The following is a 25,174-nucleotide window of genomic DNA, read 5'->3' as shown; positions in this document are numbered from 1 at the left end:
TCTACAATTTAGAATATAGAAAAGAATAAGCATTATTTCCCATAGATTATGATTGAATAATCTTGGGCCCTTTTTTAAAGAGAATATTCTCCAGCAAAACTGAGTAATTTTTCCCATTTATCTGTGATTTCCAAGAATTGTTTTGCTTAGTAGAGGAATACTAACCTCAGCCTTGGGCTCTCATTAAAGAGGCTGGAAGCATGAAGTCTTTTCTATATATGATATGATTTATTTCTTCTGACACACTGTAGATTAAGAGAGGCGAAGAGAGAGTACAGGAAAATAGCTTCACCCTTAAATGACTTGCGAGCCATCTCTTTGCTCGCATTGCTAATCAGAGAACGTCTGGTGGAGCAGAGTGGCAAATCTGCCCCGCCATTGTGCCCATGGACGCCTTGTCTTTGTTGCAGTGCTTGGAGCAGCAGCAGCTGGCATGGGCGGGTCAAAGGAGGGATGAAGGGATTCCAGAGCTTCATGGTTTCAGACAGCAACATGAGTTTTGTTGAATTTGTCGAGCTGTTCAAATCATTCAGGTATGCCCTGTGCTTCCTTCTTACTCTTTCTCAGGCCCACATCTCTGTACCGATACTCACGTGAGGTGTTTTCCATTCCTCGCTCAGTGTAAGGAGCCGCAAGGACCTGAAGGATCTCTTTGACCTCTACGCAGTGCCCTGCAACCGATCCGGCTCCGAGTCGGCCCCGCTCTACACCAACCTGACCATTGACGAAAACACCAGCGACCTTCAGCCTGACCTAGGTTTGTGTAACATTTTAGGATTTCCCTTTGAGACCTTTGTGTCTAAAAATGAAGGTCAGAAATCCAGTCTCACACACTGTCAGCCCGTCCCACGTGGCATGCTGTTACCAGAGCAAGATGAAACTCTTGGAGAATTATTTCAGAGTGTCATCTGGTGTCATGGGGCAAGTGCTGTTGGCATTTTAGACAAGGAGGTTGATCACTGTGTGGTTCTGCCCATGTAGTCCAGGATATTTAACCAATAGTGCCCTCCAGTCATGTCCCGGCCATTTCCAAAAGTCCACTAGGGACATAGTGTGTCACAGCTGAGAACCCCCAGTTTCTTCTCTACCTGCAGGCAGATGGGTGCTCAGTCCCAGGGCAGCAGTTTCTGCACTTTGAAAAGGAGAGTCTTGTGATTTCGGCAGAGTACTTCTGTGTGAACATCCAGGATATTTTTCCCACTGTGTAGACCAGAATGTCTCGTTCTTCTACCCCACTCACCATCACCACCCACGCTTTCCTTTAATCACCCACGCATTTCTTTCACCACCCATGCACTTTAAACCAATCATTTATCTCCTCTGTTCTTGCTGGAAACTATAAACACAGAAAAGCATAAACAAAAAACTTTCCTGTTTCATGAAGTTGCTTCATAATTATTTGTAAGCTTATGTTATCCTTGAACTAAGACTACTAATTATTGTTCAACTTTAGTCGTCAAATGTGCTTAACTATGGATTAGTCAAGCAGTTATACTTTGTAAAAATTATTAGACTGTTTTTTTAGAGCAATTTAGGCTCACAGAAAGTTCAGAGTTCCCATATACCTTCTTCCAGGCCCCTCTCACACACTTTCCTCTATTAGTAATATCTTGCATTAGTGTGGTACATTGGTTGCAGTTCAGTCAATATTGACACATTATTATTAACTGAAGTCTGTAATTTATGTTAAGGTTCACTCTTTGTGTTGTGCATTCTATAGGTTTTGACAAATGTGTAATGACATGTATCCACTATAATAGTATCAAACAGAATAGTTTCACTGCTCTGAAAATCCCCTGTGCTTCTTTTCATCGCTTCCTTCCTCCTTTAGAATCCCTGGCTATCACTGCTCCTTTTACTGTCTCCATAGTTTTGCCTTTTCTAGAATGTTATATAGTTGGACTCATACAGTATGTAGCCTTTTCAGACTGGCTTCTTTCACTCAGCAGTGTGCATTAAGTTTCCTTCCTCCATGCTTTTTTGCAGCTTGATAGCTATCTCTTTTCACACTGAATAATATTTCATTGTATGGATATACCAGTTAGTTTATTCATCCACCTACTGACAGGTATCTTGGTTGCTTCCAAGTTTAGGAATTATGAATAAAGATGCTATAAACATTCATATGCAGGTTTTTGTGTGGACATAAGTTTTTAAGTCATTTGGATAAATACCTAGGAGCACAACTGCTGGATCATAAATATGGTGAGCCTATGTGTAGCTCTATAAGAAACTGCCAAACTGTCTCCCAAAGTGGCTAAAATTAAAATGACTGGCCATACCAAGGTTGGTGTGAATGTGGAGCAATTTGAACATTGCTAGTGGGAGTGTAAGTGGTGCAGCCACTGTGAAAGAAAGTATGGTGATGTCTTACTAAACTAAACATATTCTTTTCATACAACCCAGCAGTCACACCCCTTGGTATTTAGCCAAATGAGATGAAAGTTCATATTCACACAAAACTTAACCCACAAATGTTTATAGTTATACTTTTGAAGTACAGAAAAACTATAGTTTTAAGGGGTTTATCTTCTGTCTCTACAACCATAAAAATGTTGAAGTTATTCTCAAAAACCAGAGTCCAAATTTGGCCTCAAGTCCCCACAGAACCTACGTTTAGTTTGCATGTAATACCGAAGTTCATAGGATTTCAAGATCAGCAACCTACCTCTATCCTCTTTTATTTATTGATTGATTTTTTTTTATTCTTTCAACTATATGAAGCCAGGTATGAGCACTAGTTTGATGGCTTGTTTAGATAGATCAGCAAAGAGCTTCTCCAGTATAGTAACTCCAAACACTATTATCTCCAGAATGAACCTTGTGAACGATGCTGGCTGTCTTGTCCATGTACTGTGGTGGTTCTGTTTCAGATTTGTTGACCAGAAATGTCTCGGACTTGGGGTTATTCATTAAGAGTAAACAGCAGCTCTCAGACAACCAGAGGCAGATCTCTGATGCCATTGCTGCTGCAAGTATCGTGACAAATGGCACTGGGATCGAGAGCACATCTCTGGGGATATTCGGGGTTGGCATACTCCAACTTAATGACTTCCTAGTCAATTGCCAAGGAGAACACTGCACTTACGACGAAATCCTCAGCATCATCCAGGTCTGTGCTGGTTTCATGTGTGCGCCTATGTGTTACACCTCTGATGATTGTAATAATTTGTTGCTAAATAGTTACTCCTTCTATACTTCTTTCCAAAGGCTTTAAGTCTGAAAAAGAGATTTTTTTAAAAATACCAAGTATATAAGTGTTCTCATTTAAGATATAATTAACATAGGTCCCAGGTCTTCTCTGATTGTATTATAAGGAATTGGTACATAATTTCTTCTTATTATTCTAGCACATGCAACAGAATTAGTCTAAGTTTTCAACCTCTTTAGCCACTTATAAATATTTATTAGTTCCTACTGTGCTGGCTCTGTTCTAGGAGCTGGGAATATACTAGTGACCCTCAATGCAGCTTTTATTCTAGTAGGTGAGGGAGAAAATAAAAATAAAGATAGAATATAATGTCAGGCAATCATGGATTCCAAAAAAAATTGAGCAGAGTAAGAGGATGGCATGATGCAGGAGGGCTGATGGGGGAGTAAGTGAAGGGCACTCTGAAGAGGTAGCTTTGGGACTGAGCCCTGGGTGAATCAGCCACCTGAAGGAATGAGGAAAGAGCATCCCCAACAGGGAGTAGCAGGCTCTAAGACCAAGGCAGGCATGAGATGGGGGTTTAGAAGGAACCACAAAACAGCTGGTGTAGTGGGAGCTGCATAAGACAGAGAAGGGCAGACATGGTTTCAGACAGGTATGCAGGGGCTGAATCATCTAGGCTCTTCAGACAGTGGGTTGCCTTTAGCCCATGTGAAATGGGAAGCCCTTGGAAATTTTTGAGCAGGAGAGTAACATGATTTGATTTATGTTTTTTAAGGGGTTTCCCTGGTCCCACTGGAGAATAAACCGTGCCGGTGAAGGAGCAGATGCAGAGAGGCTGGTTAGGGGGCTGTCACAATAACCCAAGTGAGACATGGTGATGGTTTAGACTAGAGGGTGGCCAGAGATAGGGGTGGTGAGACTATTCAGTGTGGCTGCATCACATGCAACAGAATTAGTCCGGGTTTCCAACCTCCCTATCACCTGATTGGGAATCAGTGTATTATTATAGCTGTCCAAAACGTGAGATTGTTACACGTTGTTGAGTGCTCACTGTAATACTGTTGAATAGACATGGTATTAAGTGCTCTATGTGAATCATCTCAGTTCACCTCCCCCCCACTCTACGGTAGCTATTATTATTCCCATTTTCACCTGAATAAACTGATATACTTTGTTTTCATACAAATCAGCCTTGTTCTTTTCTCTTGCTCTGCCTTTTGCTCTTAAATAAATATGCTTAGTATAATAAACTCACATATAATAAATGTTTTCTTTTGGACTAAAAACTACATCTTACCACTACATTACTAAATTAGTTCAAATATTTGGTTTAGATGTTTCCTGATAAAAACAAAACAGCTTTGAAAAATGACTTTCAAAAAATGGTTTTCTTTCCCCTTTTAGTTTCCTCTACCTAAATAACCCCCCTTTTTTTTTAATTGTATCCCTTGCAGAAATTCGAGCCTAGCATCAGTATGTGTCATCAGGGCCTTATGTCATTTGAAGGATTTGCAAGGTAAGTTTTTAAATAGCTTTGCCCATCATCTAAGAGTAATATACATTTTTTCCATGCAGTATTAAAAAAATTGTTTCATTTAGGTTCCTGATGGATAAAGATAATTTTGCATCGAAAAATGATGAGTCACAAGAGAACGTTAAAGAATTGCAGCTACCCCTCTCCTACTATTACATTGAATCTTCGCATAATACCTACCTCACGGGCCATCAGCTCAAAGGAGAATCCTCAGTAGAACTCTACAGCCAGGTATTAAGAATGCCTATCGGAATGTGGTTTTCATTAAACTTTATTATTTATGTAACTCCTAACATCACAGAAACCTGACCCCAGACTCCTTTGAAGAACTCAGAGAGTAAACTCTCATGTATGAAATGCGAGGAACCATGATGTGTGGGAAAACTGGCTATACATGCAGCAGTTGTTTTCTTTATTTCTTTTTGTTTTGTTCCCCCGCCCCATACTTAACCTTTATCCTAGGCAAAAAAAAAAACAAAAAACTTTTTTTGTTTGAGACCCGTAGCTTTTAGATCCTAGTTAGTCTGACCTACTCCTACTAAAATTAGATTTTCCCATGGGAAAATTATCTAATCATTTCACTGCATGCTAAATAAATCAATATATTGTAGTGGGAAAGCATAGTAGAAAATGAAACTTTCTATGGAGTTATTCCCAAAATATTGTTTGTTTTGCTTTGTAATTTGTTAGACAATCAATTCATCCCTATGGTACCAATAAAGAAAAAAATCTGCACACACTATAAGCACTGTCCCTACACATCAAATTCATGGGAATGTTCTTTGAAATTCAGTAGGCTCTCTGGACTAGAAAAAACACATCCGTTTGACCTGCATAGCCAATTTTTCAATGATATGCATGTCTGTTACCTCTCCGTTATATTGTCTACAATTCCCTCATCTATTCTGCCTGTTCTCGGATCTCCTACAAGAGGGGTTAATCAGGAAGGAGCTGGGCTGGTCCAGGGAGTAGTATGGTTGTGTACATGTGGGTCCAGATTTGAAAATTATAATTCTATTGTTTATACAACACTAGTATCAATGAGTTTCCTTTGTTTTCCAGATTAGTCCAGATATGTATCAAAGCATGGGGCAAATTTTTGTCCCGTTTTTTTTTTTTTTTTTTTTGAGACAGGATCTCACTCTTGCTACGCAGGCTGGAGTGCAATAGCATAATCATAGCTCACTGCAGCCTCTAACCCCTGGGTTCAAGTGATCCTCCTGCCTCAGCCTTCTGAGTAACTGGGACTACAAGTGTGCATCACCACTCCTGGCTAATTTTTATATTTTTATTTTTTGTGGGGATGAGTTCTCACTATGTTGCCTAGGCTGGTCTCGATCTCCTGGGCTCAAGCAATCCTTCTGCCTCAGCCTCCCAAAGTGCTGGGATTACAGGCATGCGCCACCACATCTGGCCTTAAACTCTGTTTTCTAACGGACCTTTATTACGAAATAAAGATGTGTCCTTAGACTAGTGATTTTCTAAATAGAAGCTCTATCTAGGGGCCTCAGCCTCTGACACTGAGCTGAGCGAGCTGCAGGGTAGGAAGGGTTTCCTGCCCATCCCCACCGCAGCTGATGCAGTACTCTTCCTGTCTACGTGCTTTACATGTGGCCTTCCATTTGCACAGAGCATTCCCAAGCTAAAGGAAGTTTGAAATCCATTTTTCTATGGGAAAGAAATGAAATACATATATGAATATAGATACTATGTATTTTTCACATAGATATGCACATGTACACATACATACACGTGTGTACCTATACATATATATACACACATACATGTCTCTATATATCCACATACTCATGTGTGTATATTTCTCCCAGGAAAATAAGCAAGAACAAATGTCCTAGCTTTAATTTCTACTTCACTTTCCTGTTTGACTTCAAAGAGTTTTTAAACTCCTTAACATTACACCCCAAGTAGAGATTATCACAGCTTTTTGTTTGTTTTGTTTTGGTTTTGAGACAGTCTCTTGCTCTGTTGCCTGGTTAGCGTGCTGTCACAGCTTTTGAATAAAACATGAGAATCCCTCAAATAGATTCATAGACATGATTAAACTTAGTATGCAGAGAGATGCCTTTTGCTTCATTTCTAACCACTCTCCAGTCTCCCTCAGCCCTCCTAATTACCTTCTAACATTTCTCTGTGGGGTAGCTGGAACATGAGAATAAGCCCTGTTCTTACCTGCAATTTCCAGCCAAGGTTTCCCTTTTCTAGACATATATGGAGGTCTTAAGGTCATCCAGACTTTGGTGAAGACCTTTAGTCTTTTCATGCTGAAAAACCATCTCATCTACTTCTGGTTGCTGAACATTCTCCCCAGCCTGGCATCTGGCAGGCTCCCCACAGAGATGAGCCTTGTGTTCCAGCTGCCATGTTACATAGCGATCTGCAGCCCAAGGCAATGCACTGATAGGTACTCTAGCTGCTGAAAGAAGCTGATAGCTTTGGGATTCTAAGTTACAGATTATTCTGTATAATAGGAGGAAGCTAGCAAATATCTCATACAGAAATATTAAAATAAGAGGCATTCCACCATCTGAGTTTTGCTGCAGAATCTCTAGTGGCCATTAAACCTAGTAATGGATTTGTCACATGGAAATAGTTATGTGGATTCTTAAATCAGTGGGTAGGTACATTCACAGGTATATCAACCTCTTGGGTTGGGTTGCCTTTCCATTATGTGATCATTTTTAAGGTAGCATACAGATAGAGTCTATGGAGGAAGAGGTTGCTCCAAGCAAACATTATAGAGCTGCAACCCATGCACATGTGTCGGAGCTCTGCTTCCAGCTTTAGATCCAGGATAGCAAATAGGTACTATCTCATCTGATTCACTGGTAGTGTTTCCTGGAAGACTTGGCTGAAAGGACTGTGAGCTAACATATCAAAGGTGAGGGAAAGTGTGCTGTGCCTGATTACTGATGTCTGCTGTGGGTATGGGAGAGGGGAGTCATGGATTATTTGCCTTCTCTGCTCTACCTGCTGTTCTGGGGTTAGACAGCCAGGCAAATCCTTGATAACTCCTTGCTTCTACTCTGCTTACATGCCACATGTTCATAGCAAAGATGTTTGCTCGTAGCTTAATTTGAGTCTTAATGGAGGAGATTTTATCCTGATTTGCTTGATATGAATGTTTTAGTCAGTTCGTTAAGGAATCAGTGGCCTTATTTCCTTGGGCTGTGGCATAAGCACCTTTACCTCCACTGACATCTACCCAGACAGAGCACTTGCCTGGCTTGCTAATTTCAAGATGTGGCATTTCAAGGGGCCAAAGTTGCTAGGAAAATGGCCATATGTTTTTACTATCAAATTTTACCTTCCATTAATGTTCAGCTCTGGTTAACATTCTTTCTACCTTAATCTGTTCTTTCTCTTCCCAACCCCAGATTAATTATGGCCTTTGGCTAAAATGCAGTATTTATTTATTTATCCTATGCCCTTCTGCTTTAACCCTGAATGTGAATGCTGACTGATATGTAGAACTATGTGCTGGGTTTAGTTTGAGGCTTTATCTCCAGGTGCTCATCTGGAGTGGATTCACCCATTGATCACACAGGTCCTCTTGCAAGGCTGTCGGAGTGTAGAATTGGACTGCTGGGACGGAGATGATGGAATGCCCATCATTTATCATGGACATACACTGACAACCAAGATCCCCTTCAAGGTAATGCTTCACAACTTTCTTTAAATCAACTCAGAAAGAGACATTGTCTTCATTTATCATTCAAATCAGTGACTCTACCAAATTATACCTTTATGTCGAGGGTCTTTATGCTGGGTCTGAATGACTTCCCCAAAGTGTTTGCAATATCATGTGGAATGTGCACATGTTCATTTTTCTGGGAGTTAATCTTGGACTCTCACCAGATTCCCATTCAACAAAAGTTAGTAATCATTACCTTATCTTAATTAGCATGAAATAATATTGTTGTAATTTTTACATGATATGATGATATATGAAGGCAGGAATTAAAGGTCATTTGCCCTGGTGTCATGCTGACAAAGGCCAACATCATGTGATAGAAGATGATTAAATAATTAGCATTGTAAAATAATGAGCATCCATTCCACCAGGGAAGATTGGTCACCCAGGAAAACTGGTCTCATTGGATTATTGTTTCAAATTCTGAGTAGCTTATTAATTCAGTTGTGCAATTACTATCTCATTCAAAAGGCTTGGGCTGTGAAACATCATTTTTCTCTGAACTGTGGTGGGCTGGGAAGGAATATTATTTTTGTCTTAGATGTAGAAATAGTGGCTAAAATGCATTTTCTCCTTAACTCATTTTCCTATTCAGTACTCTTTTTTTTTTTTTTTTTTTTTGAGACAGAGTCTCGCTTTGTTGCCCAGGCTAGAGTGAGTGCCGTGGCGTCAGCCTAGCTCACAGCAACCTCAAACTCCTGGGCTCGAGTGATCCTTCTGCCTCAGCCTCCCGAGTAGCTGGGACTACAGGCATGCGCCACCATGCCCGGCTAATTTTTTCTATATATATCAGTTGGCCAATTAATTTCTTTCTATTTATAGTAGAGACGGGGTCTCGCTCAGGCTGGTTTTGAACTCCTGACCTTGAGCAATCCGCCCGCCTCGGCCTCCCAAGAGCTAGGATTACAGGCTATTCAGTACTCTTAAAACTCTTGTACTCTATATTGCTGGGAAGATGAGTTGATAACTGTGTTTACATCTACATATAAATACATGTGAATATATCACTTCCTCTTATTGCCTCCAAATAAATTATAAACTCCTTGAAAGCAGGAAAACATCTTATACCTCATTATATTTGATACTATAAAGAAAATAGTGTCTTTAATTTGCAACATACTATGTGTATGTGTGTTTGAGTATATATATATAATTGTTAAATTCGACATAGTGATAGTTGTTTCTTCTAGTATATGAACAAGATTCAATCTGAAGAGTTAAATGCATTTATATAAAATAGCCTTTTCCTGTTGCTTCATTTGAAAATACATTTGAAAATATAAAGACCAGCTTCAGCCTGAGTCTGCTGCATGCAACGATTGAGATGCTTTCTGTGGCTATCTGACCATCCTGGACAGATACCTATACTCTAATGAGCTGTTCTGGCTCTTACAGGAAGTGGTTGAAGCTATTGATCGCAGTGCCTTCATCAAGAGTGACCTGCCAATCATCATATCAATTGAAAATCACTGTTCATTGCCTCAGCAACGAAAAATGGCAGAAATTTTCAAGGTGAGCTCTCAACTAAGAGGCAGGATGGTATCATGGCTCTTGTCTTGCAATTGTCATTGAGTTTCACATGGGGCCCCTGTGTTCCACACCACAGCTGGACCTCAGCCATGATGCATATACAATTTGGGTCCCACAGACTTGAGAAGTAGGGCTGTGCTAGGAGCTCGAGCCCTCTCTGGAATGGTCTTCTTTTTAGCTGGAGTGATATAAGCATTGTTCTCTGATCTCCTGGCCCTTTCCAGAAAGCTATAGGATATAAGGCTTCTGGTACCACAAGTTAGGGATGGCAGGATGTCACTTGTCAGTTGTATGTGGAAAAGCTGAACATATCCCAGGGCAAGTAAGTCAAATCTTCTCGTGGCCCACACTACAGTACTGAGATCCAAATTAGCAAAGAGCTTAGACTGGTCAGAACAGTTGCTGTGTTAACAGTCAGCCCTTCCTTTTACAAGGGAACTGTAATGCATACAGATTTAGGAGTAAATATTCCATTATACTTCCCCTTTCTCCACTGGTAGAGGCATTTGTAGAAACAGTGGGAAGGAGGAGCACAGGCAAAAGGACATGTCCCCCAATACTAATGCCAACAAAATTAGCCTTTCATGTTGCCTGGGCCTAAGCTTTGACTTTTGTTCTTTTTTAATTGAAAAATAACTAGCAGCTACTCAGGAGGCTTAGGCAGGAAGACCACTTAAGCCTAGGAGTTCAAGTCCAGCCTGGGCAACATAGCAAGATCCCATCTCTAAGAAAACAAAAAAGTAGAAATAGAAATTGCCATATTTTCTAGCCTCACTCCAGTAGATCATCCTCTGTCTACCCTCCCACTACCCACCTCCTTGAGAGACACTGTTTTGGAGATCAGTGCTCAAAATCCTTTGCGAGCATTGCATCTGTGGTTCTTTATACTTTGTGGGGGAAAATTCCCCTATTGTCTTTCATCTTTGTCCTCACTCCCTACCCTCTCCAAGATTTCTATCTTTTTGACTTCTTATCTTCAGACTAAATTCTACAAACTACAGCCTCCAACTGAATCTCTGTTTTCTTTGTTAATACATCAGATCCTAGAACATTTCCCCAAATAGAAGTGGCCTCAGCTGCAGAGCGGCCTAGATCTCTCTTCCTGTCCTTCTGAACACTTCCCTTCCTTCCAGTAAGAAACTATGGGAAGGGGGAAAAAACACCTTCTTTCCTACCTCCTCTTCCTAGGATTTTTAAAACAACTCAACCAGACTGAAATATTTAGTATATTTATGAAATATAAATGTATTTATCAAGTATAGATAAAAGGCATTGATTGTATGTTTTCCTTTATTCTTTTTTAGACTGTGTTTGGAGAAAAGCTGGTGGCTAAATTCCTATTTGAGACTGATTTCTCAGATGATCCAATGCTTCCCTCACCTGACCAACTTAGGAGGAAGGTGCTTCTGAAAAACAAGAAGCTAAAGGCCCATCAGACACCAGTGGATATCTTAAAGCAAAAGGTACTCCCCTCTTGTTAAATGGGTTGTGAATAGGCTATGTGCTTAGAACAAAGACATTAATGTCATCCTGACCATTCAGATGACCTTCTGAGTAACTAGTTTTGGAAAACTGAGTTTCCTGAAATGATAAATTTGATTTTGGGCATTTCATTTCATAGACCAATAAATTCTCTCATCTCACTCACCTAAAATTTAATTTGTGAAATTGTTCCCACATAGAATATTTAATTTATTCCGAGTGGGATGATGTGTGACTCTTGTGCCTGGAACCAAGCTTCAGGGTTGTCAATCCAACAGGGGCTGCTATAGTCCCCTTTGGGGAGAGCCCCCTTTAGGGGGAGCACCTGGCATGGGGCCTGTCGTGGAAACCCAATGGCAGGAGCCCTGTGATCCCAGTGTACCTCCGAAGTGCTGTGTCCCCAGGTGCTTGCACTCCTACCTCACCCCCGGAGATCTGTGCCCAAGCACCACAAGTGTAAGGATCTGTGAACAAGCTCAGGTCAGGACACCGAGTCCATATGCCAAGCTGCACCTACTTATCCTACAGCATGACAGCTGGCAAACCATCTGTCCTTTAGGAGGGCACTATTGGCCCTAAAACAGGACTTTTGAAACTAGCTGACTCTAGATTTGTTCTTAGATCAGCCTATTTTTTAAATTTATTTTTTTAGAGACAGGGTTTTTGCTCCGTCACCCAAGCTGTAGTACAGTGCCATGATCATAGCTCACTGTAACCTCAAATTCCTGGGCTCAAAGGATCCCCCTGCCTCAGTCTCCCAAAGCACTGGAATTATAGCCATGAGCCACCATGCCTGGTCTAGACAGGCCTATTTTTAAAAGAGTACATGCACACAGATTTTGAGGACCCAGAAACTGATTCCTTTAAAAACATCTGAACCTGTATATCTCTAGAGTCTTTGTGTGCTCTGGAGGTACACATTCCCCAACCCCAGGCCACCTCCAGGGCCCAGGGAGGAAAAACATTAATGTAAGGGGACAGCTAGATACAGAACAGCTGGAAGTGGCAGGGACAGGAATGGAGTGTGCATGTCCCATAAACAGACAGCTGTGATTAAATTCTTTTAAGAACACTGCACCAGCCAAACAAGGCAGGTCTGGAGGTGAAGTCGGCCCTGAGAGTTTTGAGTTTGAGACCTCCACTAGGTCTACCTCTGTCCAGTTGCACACTCTCAGAGGTGCTCAGGAGGCCTGCCCTTTGCTTGGGTTCCAGAGGCCACAAGACCTGTGCTGATGCATTTCGTTGTGAATTTGTTTAACTAAAACATGAACATGTGTACTCCAGCTGGCCTTCCTCCAATGCTGTATCAGTGACTGACCACCCAGCAGTGGGCGCTTCTTCTAGAGCACTGTTCCTCCATGCTGTGTTCTTTATCTAGCGACTCCTGCCCACTCTGCATGGCCGAGCAGATATAGCTGTTATGGACATGTACTTCTATGGTCTTTGAGATGTATTTGAATGTTCCTGTCTTTCTCATTCTTCACACAGTCATTTGCAGTTACTTATGAGCCTCCCATTCCACTAATGAATGCATCATGTTGTTATAGAAGTCTTCTTTATGTTGTGCCAAAATCTTCCTTCCTGTTCCTCCTTCTCTTTGGTCCTTCCCTTACCCTCTGCAGCTATACAGACTAATTTCATATTAGAAAACTATGATGTGTTTCCCTACCAGCTTTTCTCTCCTCTAAGCTAAAAATTCTTGTGTCAACTCTTCCTCGTAGGATATGGTTGCTAAGACTTTTTCCGTTAAGCATATTTTAGATATTCATAAATCTGTGGATATTCTTGAATTTATTAATCTTAAAGTGGGATTTCCAGAACTAAGTCAGTACTCTAGATAGGATCTGATAGCACAAAAACAATGAAACCATCACCTCCCTTAATTTAAACTTTAAACCTCAGTTAAAGCAGCCTCAGATTTTTCTCATTTTTCAAAGTCTTTAGCACACACTGGGCTCTGGTTGAGCTTGTAGAAAACAGAAAGAGAAAGAGTTCAGTTATTTTCATAGACTGTTCTTATGCCTGATCTCTCCATTTTTTCCAGGCTAACAATAAATTTTAACCTTTTATTAATATATATGGGAGCTTCATATTTATCTCTATTATATTTGCTCTTTCTTGGTTTTGATATATTGCAGCAGCCTACAAAGTGTTTTTGTGATTTTATTTTTCTGTCATCCAAAGCATTTATTGGCAGTTTTTCCAACTATTTCTTTGTCTCAAGTTGCCCTTTAGCCAGACAGCCATGTGGAGAGGCCTGTGGCCCTTCTGAAAGAGCTCCCTGGAGTTTAGGTGATTATTACTTCTGTCTGGTGCTCTCCACTGTTGTGCAGCCCACATTTTTCAAGAATGTACTTCAACTTCTGTATTAGCAGAATAGAAAGTGAAGCCTGGCCACTTACGTGACTTTCTCAAAGCCATCAAGCTCATAGTGGCAGAGCTAAGAACCAGTTTCATGTCTTTATGAAAGACCTTTTCAAAGATAATATGGAAGTCAGAATAAATTAATAAGAATCACTGGGGCACTTTTAAAAACAGATTCTTAGGTCCCAAATCTGACCAACTAAATCAGAATTTCCAGAAGAAAGTCCTGGTAATCTGTTTTTTTAAAAAATAATTCTTATTATCCTAGAAGTTTAAGAAACACTATTCATCTGTTTTCCCCAAAGTGAATCACCTTACCCCAAAAGGCAAAGGAAGTTCTTGTTCAGGAGACTTGTTCTTAGTAAATCCATCCTAACTCTTGCTAATTACCTCTTTATTTTCCAAGTTCTCACAAACTAACTAATTAATAATCCATCCTCAAATTTTGGCAGGTATCACCTTGACCCTGCCCACAGTATAATTTCCACAATTTGCCTCTTCCTTATTTTAGAAAAATAGGACAATGTGATCCCATTTCCAGATTTCTAAGACTGCTTGCAACCCCCGGCGATGGTTTCCGGGGGAACACTGGCAATGATTCCAGAATCCTATCTGCGAGGCCTTTTAGTTCTCTGGCAGGCTGTGGGTCTAGACCCAGCGACCTGACCTCTAACAAGCCGAGTGAATGCCTAGAGCGCCAGTATGCTGGGACCTAACCCCCAACTGGGAAGGCCCGGGTGACTTCCACACAAAGAACTCACCCACGGGAGGGACAGACTAGTGCAGAGCAGGATGTCTGAAGCCCTCAGTCTGCCCGGGCTTGTGCTAAGGCTCTTACTGAAGCCTCCTAACCATACTCCATCAGAACTCTCCAGAATTCTGACCTTCATCTCTTGAGCTCCACCCAGCAGACTCAAGTTTGCACTGAAACAGTTCACACCAGGTGACAGGCACTGTGCTGCGCACTGGGGGAACAGAGGAGGGTGAGACGTGGCTCTTGCCTAGCCCCATCGCAGCCAGTCTTTCCCGCTGACCCCCAGCTCTAAACTCCTAACCTATAACTGAATTGCTTTTATTCAAGGGCTTGGATCCTATTTTTCTCCCCCAGAATAAGTAGGATATTGCAAAGAAGAAGGGTGTCGTGTCTTCGCTGTCCATTTGCCACACCTTCCAAGCTTCTGTTTGAGCGTCTGTGGGGCCGTGGCAGTCCGCTTTCTGACACTGCTCTCTGTGGCCCTCTGAGCGGTGTCCTTCCCCCACACAGATCTCACGCTCTCCTGCCAGTGGGTCTGCCCAGCTCTTTCCTCACTGTCCCCAGAACTTGGCCCTACCTTGAGTGCTCTCTGAGTCCAGGCCCTTCTCTTATCAGTGATGAGCAGGGTTGGTTTGGTGGCTCACTTGTGCCCAGAACAGATTCCTCAGAGCTTTGAAGAACACTAACTCTATGAGACACTCTAAGAAAATAAAGAAAAGGGGAAAAAAAGTTCCCTAGTTAAATAAGCGTGGGAAATGCTGCACTGGAGATCTTGAGGAATCACGATGCCTTTTAATGTATTAAATGACGGCTATGTGAAAGCCTGTGGGAGGAATGTGTTTTGGTTTAGCTAAGCCGCTGTTTCCCAACTTTCATTTTGTTTTGTGGTTACTGTAATTGTCAGTTTTTCCATAACAGCTATTAACACCCACAGAGCTACATAAAACCCACTTTGAGAAATCTCAGCCTAGACAATGTCCAGTTATATGGGATGGACTGCATTGTAATATATTTTATCTAGACGGAGACACAGCCTAAATTGTATATTCCTTATATGTACATCTTCATTATAAAAATAATATTACCACATTTAAAAAACCACAGTAACATTGGCTGCACCTATGTCTTTGTTACCAATAGAAATAAGAGATTTTTCACATTATTTAAGTTGTTGCTAATATCTTTAACAATTATTTATGCTCATTAAATTAATGTTTTAAAAAATGACAATGGTAGATCAAGTAAAAAAAAGAAAAAAACGTAGTTTTTTTATGTATTAATAAATATTTATATTCTAATAGCACAATTTTTTTTATAATACTTAATGCCTGTATTCAACATTATTTTTTTCCTTTGTAATCATTTTATTTTGTGCATTTAAAACATCATTCTCGGGAGGCTGAGGCAGTAGGATCGCTTGAGCCCAGGAGTCTGAGGTTGCTGTGAGCTAGGCTGCCGCCATGGCACTCACTCTAGCCTGGGCAACAAAGTGAGACTCTGTCTCAAAAAAAAACAAAAAAAAAACATCATTCTGAGAAGGGAATCTTCCCTTACCAGACTTCTAGTGGGGTCTGTGACACAAAGACAAGTCAAGAACCCCTGCCAAATTAACATTTAATATCTAGCCTTTCTATGAATGTCGTTCCATATCATTGCACTTTATATATATACATATACACACACAAAGAATACAGAATTATATGTATATTATATAGATATATGTATAGATTTAAATGTATAGATATATATGCTCACACATGTACATATATATTACATATGCACACACATGAATTGTGTATGTGTGTACATATATAACATATTCAATATAAAAATATATATTATAATCAATATGTAAACATTGAACAAATTCCTTAATTTAACAAAGATATATTAATCAAATTATTTTTTTACGTCTCATTCTTTCAAGCAGTTATACCATTGTTTACTGACTCAATTCTTCTGTTTTTGGACTTTCAAGTTGTGTCTTATTTTTAGTTCATACAAATATCTTTTCCTGTATTGCAGATCATTTCCTTATGTCAGGTTCCCAGACCTATATTGATGCTTATGTCTTACACTGTCACCTCATGGTAATTCCAATAGAAAAAGGAAGCGTGTGACCTCCCTGGCCACATACATCAAGCTTCCTAAAGTTTCGAAGCCTGTTTTGTTAATCTGATTTACAGTTCAGATAAAGTCTGTTGAAAAACTTTACTGAAACCAACAATTATTCTTTGGTCTCTTTGTCCATAGAGATTCAAACATTGTTCTCAAGGTCAGAGGCCTGTACGTATTTTAAGAAGGAAAAAAAAATTGGTTTCTTAGCAGAGACTTACCTTTCAAAAACAGATGGGTTCTGGGGGATGGTCATGATGGAGACTCAGACTTGTGGGGGGAGGGAGGGAAATGGGCATTTATTGAAACCTTAAAATCTGTACCCCCATAATATGCCGAAATAAAAAAAAAAAAAAACTGATGGGTTGATTCACATTCTTCGGTTGTTTGGGGTTGACACTGGTTCTACAAAGCACCAAAGGTTTCCCTTAGAGGCTTTGCTTCAGGGAACCTGGCACGCAGCTTCCTTGGGACTGTTCCTAAAAGCTCCAGGATCCTTCCTGTAGGAATGTTGACATTCACCCAAGTGTTGACATTGCATTTTAAATAAATCTAGATTTTTCCCCCCTCCCAAATGTATCAAAATAGGTTAATGGCTGTGGTAAACATTAAGTGGTAGTTTGGGACATTATAAACAAAAGCTTGGCATCTGCAGTCTTCATTATTGCTGTCCTACAGGCTCATCAGTTGGCATCCATGCAAGCGCAGGCTTATAATGGCGGGAGTGCCAACCCCCCACCTGCTAACAACGAGGAAGAGGAAGATGAAGAGGATGAATATGACTATGACTATGAATCCCTTTCTGATGGTAAGAGAAACAGAGCCCCATGCTTGTGTGCAAAGAAATGCTTGGATGAATTTCCACATTTTTTTTTCAAAAATAAGTTCTGGAGCTCCACAGACCAGCAATTCAGATTGTTGTAATACTGTCCCAGAGTTTCTGAATCCGGTCACTTAGCAAGAACCAAGATGAGGAAAGGAATTATGTTAGCCACACAGACATCACTCAAGGAACCAAGGGATGGGTTCTGGAAGCAACAAGGGATCATTCCTAAGATGAGTTTTTAGGGGAAGAGATGAAATTACAGCAGAGAAACCCCATTTTCAGGTTTTCAGTTTCTGCTATGGCTGATGCTCTTGGCAGGAATGGTAGACGGTTACTGAATCCATTCTCCGTCCTGTACCACCTGCATCTGTGCTCCGATCTGTGCTCCGTTCCTCCTTTCATGCTCTCATGCTGGCGTTCTAGGAGTGTGGAACAGAAAGGAGCCTCATTTCCCTTCCCTCCCTCGTTCTCATATTTAAAAAGCCAACAAAAACATGGGTGATGGCTAATGATGCAGTACAAAAAAGTCACACGGACGATGTTAACTATAGATTGCTAGAAAAGGATCCTTCTCACATGAGAATGAGATTTCACATGTTTTATTTGCACTAAATTAGTGTCATTTTCTGCAGATTGCAAAATGTTCTCTTAGGTACCATTGTTGATAGACTGTTTCATTTTGGCAACTTCTGAAAGACAATAGTATAGTAATAAGAAAGTGCCAAAGTTCTTATTAATATAAACATAACATATGTAGAATATATTGTTTCTATGTAGAATAATTGTTTTGCTAAATATACAGATATGCTCAGACCAGCAACCATTAGCCATTGGCATCAAGACAACTGACAGCCACTCAGGGTTGTCTCCAACCAGGGTTCAGGTCCATGAGCCTCCATCGCTGGTTACAGTGCAGTGTCTTTCTGCCCCCAAATACAATCCCAGGCTATGTCCATTTCACATTTGTTCTTAGTAATAGTTGATGCTTTATGCTGTCAACTAAAAGCCAATTTACTTGGCCTGAAACCCCATGAGATAATACAAGGGGCACATCTCATCAGATAGTAAGAGGGAGAAAATTAAAAGGAATTAAGACAATTTCTTTGCAGCCTATTCCTGCAAAGTCGTGGGAACTTGAATATTTTTATATTGACTTATTCTTCCCCATGGATTTCTACTACAGTCATGGTAAATGTCCCAGAGAAAAACAAATTGATTTGGACGTGAAATGGAAACCCCACTTGAGAAATCAACCAATCCAGATGTCATTTGCCCCAATAAGAAATTAGTCCATTGGAAGACAAATTTACACTCTCTTTCATGAATTCCTTCTGTGCTTTTTCTGGACTTTTGAGAACAGGAAAGGAGAAGACTATTTAAAAGTATTGTTATAGATGTTTTTGATTTGCAAATAACAAAATGAACAGGTCAGAAAAGGATCTGTCTGGTTTATTTTCCATGGGGAGAATAAAATTTAATCCTACAATTTCTACAGTAGTTCCTTGGAATTTTTAAAGCCCACTTATGCTGGCAGGGATTATTGCTGGAAAAGGGGCCCCACCAGGCTCTGCTCCAGTGGGCTGTGAGACCTGGGTCTTTTCACCACTTTCAGCTTTAGGTGCCTCAGATGTGTAATAAAAAGGTTCTGTGAAGTGTTTAATGATGTTCTCCCCCACTTCTAGCACTAACATTCATGATCTATGACAACTTAAGTCCACTACCACGACGTGGGTATTTCCATTTCCCTGAAAGACCCCTCTGACTGGCTTCTTAGGGGGACCTCCGAGGTCTCTAAGCTTCTTGTAATGATGAGTCCCTTTGAGCATCAGATGGAAGCTGTGACCTATCACCTTGGAGAAATAAAACACACTCTCAAAATTCTGCATATGATTGCTGGAGTTTCACGAGCCTCCTTCGGCCCTCACAGGCATCCCAGGTTAAGAACTCATCTCTAAAATCAGGGTGCCCAGTTTATCTCTGTGACAGCTCTAGTCCTCCGTTGTCATACCCATAAGATAAGGGAATTAATCTAACATCCCTTTTGGCTATAAAAATGAGATGATGCCTCGCCACAGAATTATTGCAAGAAATCCCTAAGGAAGTTGAGGGTCATGTATTTTGGGGAATGGCTGCTCTGTCTTTTAGATAATAAAGCCTTAATGAATATTTATTTTATGTAATTTAATGAAATAAACATAGATTTTTTCCCCCAATCTTGTTCTTCACCTTGTGACTAGTTTTGAACATATATTGGAGCACAAATTTGAGTTTACAAATGAATGCTAGTGTATTTTATGACCATGATTGCATGACTTTAACAAATCAATCAATTTCTGTCTTTTGAAATAAAGTCATATTGAGAATATTACAACAGTCAGTAGCTGAAAATATGTAACATGAATGTCACAGCCCTTGGCATGATTCATGTTAACAGTGTTTGCATTTTTTTTATTGCTAGCCCTTGCATCTCTTAGTAGTCAAAATATTAAATCTATAGAGCATTTCTTGTTTCATTTATCTTGTAATCTAAGCTGTTGTTATTTATGCTTTGCTTCATCTCTTCCTTTAATTTATCTGGCTTTTTGTCTTAATTCTCTTTACTTTTATGGACTTTCTCATTCTGTTTTTCTGTAGCAGATGTCCTTACTGCCTCTCCCGCTCCTAACGGTCAGGAAGGTAAACACCATTTGAACTGGGCATTTTAACTGCATGGATGTCAGCACTCTGCTTCCAATTTCTTGGGCCTGCTTAGCATGAAGTTGTGACACTTCTATGAACACAAATGTAATGAAAAAATATATATCTTGTTTACTTCTTGGCAGCCTGCATGGCCCTGATTTGGTATAAGGGTATTTTGGTCTAAGCATTCTGTGGTCTAATGAGATAGTAAATCTTGAGTAAGAAATTACCTTTCTTGTTTTTCATTTTAAAAGAGCATAATCATGATATACTTCTAATACTTTTAGAATCATTCTGAATAGAAATGCAAAAAAAAAAAAGCAAAGTATAAGATTATCTCTTATACTTTGATATATTTAAATATATTTTGATTCCTATTCTTATTCTTATCACTAAATAAATTAATAACAATCATGAAAACTTTACTTTCCTATTAATTATAATTGTGAAAGCTTTGCATTGCACACAGTAATTCTCCCTCCTCCCCCCGGTTTTGACACTTCTCAAGGTAAAATAAGAAAATAATTTCATTTCAAAGTGAGAGTGATTAAATCATGCACATACCATCTAGAAGTGCTTCAACCACTAAATCCTTCCCAAATTTGTATGCTGTCAGCTTCTTGATGCAGAACATCTTCTATAATATTTGCACAGTTCAATCATCTGTAAGAAAATGAACATTCTCATTTAGATTATGTCTATGTGGTACAAAAACTACTGGTAAATGAGTCAATTAAATTGAAAATAAATGCACCAACCCAATTTTTTAAATTATGCTTCAAGCCATCCTTTTGGTAACAAGTAGCCAGAGCCTCATTCTTGCCGATAAGTACAAGTATCTGGGTGTCCTTGTACTGATAAACATGTAGCTCTTAAGTGCAACATTTGGTTCTTTTTCACTGAAGCCTTGCTAACTCATTTTCAGACAACATTTTGGAAGACAGACCTGAAAATAAATCATGTAATGACAAGCTTCAGTTTGAGTATAGTGAAGAAATCCCCAAGAGGATAAAGAAAGCAGATAACTCTGCTTGCAACAAAGGAAAGGTTGGTGAATGGTTTCTATTAAATGACACTTGGACCTGGTACTCTTGTTGGTTTCAGGTAGGATTCCTCCCTATCCATCCGTTCACCTTTCCCTTCACTTTCCCTTAGATGTCAGAGTTCACATGGTGATATTATGGGACACTCACCTTCCATTTGTGGAAGGTTAGCCATTGATTAATCCAGTGGGAATTAATCCCATTCACCTTTCCCTTCACTTTCCCTTAGATGTCAGAGTTCACATGGTGATATAATGGGACACTCACCTTCCATTTGTGGAAGGTTAGCCATTGATCAATCCAACCAATACCTGCTGAAGGTTTATGTGCTGCAGGCACTGATGTAGTGCAGAAGATGGTTTAGTGATGCTGACAGAATGTAAACAGTGCCTGTAGGTAAATGCAGGGAGCAGTGATTACACTGTGTTATCAGAGAATCAAGGACAGGCTCCCAGGAAAAATGATGTTTGAGAAAGAAGATTTATCCAAGCAGACAAAAATAGGGAATTCAGGCAAAAAGGATAGCCTGATATGTTCAGGGAATTGCAAGAGTTTTAAAAACATTTGGGGTAACCAAGAAGATAAATGGGGCCAGATTGTGAAGTGTTAACAGAAGAATGATACTGAAAGATAAATGAGATACCCAGACCCTACCCTCAAGTGCCTCACAGTATATAGACCCTGAGCAAAGCTATAGACATAGTTGCAATGATATCATTGGAGAAAAGGAGATATATAGTTGATCCTCCATTTATTTAACAAAGGTACATTGACTGTTCCATATGTATGACAGTGAACTAAGCACTGAGGGAAGATAAAGGATGAATTAGACTCATTCCTTGCCCTCAGAAAGCTTTTACTCTAGGAAAGCTGTTAGGACATGTATATGGATAATTAACCAAACAAGGGGAGACATACTGATGACACCAGACAAGTACAGATAAAGAGCTTCAGGAATCCAGAGGTGGGTGGCATATACCTTCCCTGTAAAATGGTATCCTTTTCCCTTGATAGGTCTATGACATGGAGCTGGGAGAAGAATTTTATCTTCCTCAGAATAAAAAGGAAAGCAGACAGATCGCACCAGAACTTTCTGATCTTGTCATCTATTGCCAAGCAGTAAAATTTCCAGGTAAGAGTAGACAATATCATCTATAACATTTAAAGGGATAAAAATATGCTATTTATTTAATTGGGCATTGTGAACACTCAAAATAACTAAATTTTGAGGGCAAAATAATTTTTATAATACCTTCGAAACAATTTGCTTTGATGCTCATGAAAAAAATTATAAAATATTCATTTTCCAGATCATATATCTTTTCATAATAGTTAATAATAATAATGTGAATAGTAATACAGTCATAATATCTAATGACTAGAATATATTAAGTACTTACTAGGATTTGTGCTAAGTATTTTAAATACATCATCTTTTTGACTATTTATAATGATTCTATGAGGTAGATGGTACTATCCATTTTTAAATAAAATGAAGTCTGAGAGAGATAAAGTAATTTGCCCAAGGTTTCAGAATGCATCAGTTAAATCTCTTGTTTAAAAGCGGCAGAAAATGGCCGGGCGTGGTGGCTCATGCCTGTAATCCTAGCTCTCTGGGAGGCCGAGGCGGGCGGATTGCTCAAGGTCAGGAGTTCAAAACCAGCCTGAGCAAGAGCGAGACCCCGTCTCTACTATAAATAGAAAGAAATTAATTGGCCAACTGATATGTATATAAAAAATTAGCCGGGCATGGTGGCGCATGCCTGTAGTCCCAGCTACTCGGGAGGCTGAGGCAGAAGGATCGCTCGAGCCCAGGAGTTTGAGGTTGCTGTGAGCTAGGCTGACGCCACGGCACTCACTCTATCCTGGACAACAAAGCGAGACTCTGTCTCAAAAAAAAAAAAAAAAGCGGCAGAAATTAACTTAAGCAAAGAGGGAAATGTATTAGCTCATGTCTTAGAAAATGAAGATATACAAATTGCAGGTATTGCTTGACCCAAAGCACATACTGTCTTCCCATTTCTCATTCTGCCTCCATTATGTTGGTTTCATTCCTTCTGTTCCCTTTGTGGTTGTAAGATGGCTACAGCAGGCTAGTACTAGATGCTTCCAGATTGTTTCAGAACTTCCAGCAGAAGTTTCATTATTTCTCATTGAGCCCTTTGCCCAAACCCTAACCAAATACTGTGTCCAGGGGGTACAGTGCTCTGACAGTCTGGAACCCTTATCACAAGCTCCATCCCTGAGCTAGGTAGTGAGGCTCCACGCAAACCACAAGGACCGAGGATGGGGGTACAATGGGAGGGGAGGATCCCTCAACTGGCCATTTCTAGAAATACAGTGAACTTAGACTAATAAACCACTTCCCAAGAAGCACTCATTTCAGTTAATATATGTTAGACCTTTGATTCTGAAGCCTGTCTGTCTTCAAAGTCCTGCCTTTAACCATTACACTACTCTGCCACTTTTCTTAGGGTATGTCATCAGTGAGCTCACCCAAATATGTATCCCACAAATGGGGCATGAGGAGATAGTGGGCAAACAGAAAATATAAATATATGGAAGTCAGAAAAATGTACCTCCTTATACTAAGAAAAAAGATTCCTTTGCAAAAGATTTCTAAGGACAAGAAAGTGGCTGAGATTGGAGGATCAGTCTAAATGTTAGTAAACAGGTTATAAAACTTGGCCTGGAGATGGGCATTAAAATGCCAGCCCTTATCTATTCAAGATGGACTGAACTAGATCCGGTCTGATGCTATCCCTGGCAAATGGGACAGAGATATTGGGCTATTCAAAAAAGTAGGTAATAGTGGCCTTTGCATACATCAGAAGAAAAAATAATCATAGCTAGAACTTCCTTAATTCTAAGTTTTCTCCCACAAATTATTTTTTAGCTTTTGGCAGCTGCAACTATTTGTCTGGTATCTTGTTGCAGAGGATAGGAATGAATAGGTAATAAGCAAAGCTTTCAAGGATATGCAAGAGCCTAGCCATTCAGGTTTAGTTTCACGGATCATGACTTTATGTCACATAAGTGCAATATGATCATATTTGCAATTGGTGAAACTGTCCTTATGGTGGGATAAAATCCTGTCAAAGCATCATGGCTGGCATGTCCTTCATCCCAGGAGCAAGTATGAGGGTCACTCTGATAAAGAGTCACACTCACTGTGTCTCTTATTCTCCGTGAATGCAGCAGATGCTACATCAGACCATTGCCCTGGCTTTGTCTTTCCTTCTCAAGCTCTGAGTAAACAAAGAGCACAAAATTCTCAAAGATGCTTGAAATCAGTGTGAAAGATAAAGTTTCTGTACCAACGAAGAATTGTAGAAGGGTCAAGGAGTCATTCAGTCGAGCTTCTGACCTGAGGCACAGGCTAAGCATGTGGCTATTTACTTAGTTTTAAAATCCCAAGTGTGTTTTTTTCTTTTTTAAAAAAACATAGCACACATTCTTTATAGGTATACTGCACTTTTTTAGTAACTGAAGTTTCTTACATTATTCTTTCCCCAACTTTATTTCCATTCTCAAAATAACTAAATTGTATTGCTGGAATCATTATCATACCTTCTAAATATCCATTGTTATTATTTGTTTTGATGCACATTGGAAGAATGCCATACAGTATTCATTTTGCTACACTATTGATTTTAATTTTTCTACATCGTCAGTTTCAACGTGTCTCACTTTTCATCATCCCAAGTCCCTTCCTAAGAGCCACATACAAAAAACAAAAGAAACCCTTCAGAGCGGTGAGGAAGCCAAAGGTCGTGTGGTATGAGGCCCACGGAAATCGAGGAACTTCCCCACCGCCAGGAACCTAGTTCAGAGCCAGGGCAAGAGCCAGAACTCGAGCGCCTCAACTCCCAGTGCTGTGCTCTTTTCACCACACCACGCACGAAGCTGAGTTTTTCCTACCTGCTTACTCTTAGAGTTTGTTTCTTGGTTACATTCAGTACTTGTATCTTCCTGTTTTTC

At 40.0% G+C, this 25,174-nt stretch overlaps 1 protein-coding gene across 4 annotated transcripts in view; it reads left to right on the top strand.

The window, feature by feature from the left end:
- PLCE1 (phospholipase C epsilon 1) overlaps positions 1–25,174 on the top strand; it is a 288,193-nt gene that overhangs the window by 227,518 nt on the left and 35,501 nt on the right. For all 4 annotated transcript variants that reach the window (XM_076009963.1, XM_012766294.3, XM_076009962.1 and 1 more), the window contains 11 exons: positions 411–533; positions 621–757; positions 2,874–3,112; positions 4,609–4,670; positions 4,754–4,919; positions 8,254–8,361; positions 9,796–9,912; positions 11,235–11,393; positions 17,324–17,453; positions 21,076–21,197; positions 22,208–22,325. In XM_076009963.1, the coding sequence (XP_075866078.1) occupies positions 411–533; positions 621–757; positions 2,874–3,112; positions 4,609–4,670; positions 4,754–4,919; positions 8,254–8,361; positions 9,796–9,912; positions 11,235–11,393; positions 17,324–17,453; positions 21,076–21,197; positions 22,208–22,325 (1,481 nt within the window). The remainder of the gene's footprint in view (positions 1–410; positions 534–620; positions 758–2,873; positions 3,113–4,608; positions 4,671–4,753; positions 4,920–8,253; positions 8,362–9,795; positions 9,913–11,234; positions 11,394–17,323; positions 17,454–21,075; positions 21,198–22,207; positions 22,326–25,174) is intronic.

Source organism: Microcebus murinus, chromosome 14, assembly GCF_040939455.1.
Source record: "Microcebus murinus isolate Inina chromosome 14, M.murinus_Inina_mat1.0, whole genome shotgun sequence".
In the NCBI taxonomy this organism is placed as follows: Eukaryota; Metazoa; Chordata; class Mammalia; order Primates; family Cheirogaleidae; genus Microcebus; species Microcebus murinus.
The sequence above is the reverse complement of the archived record's forward strand: the minus strand, read 5'-3'. Positions and strand labels throughout refer to the sequence as shown.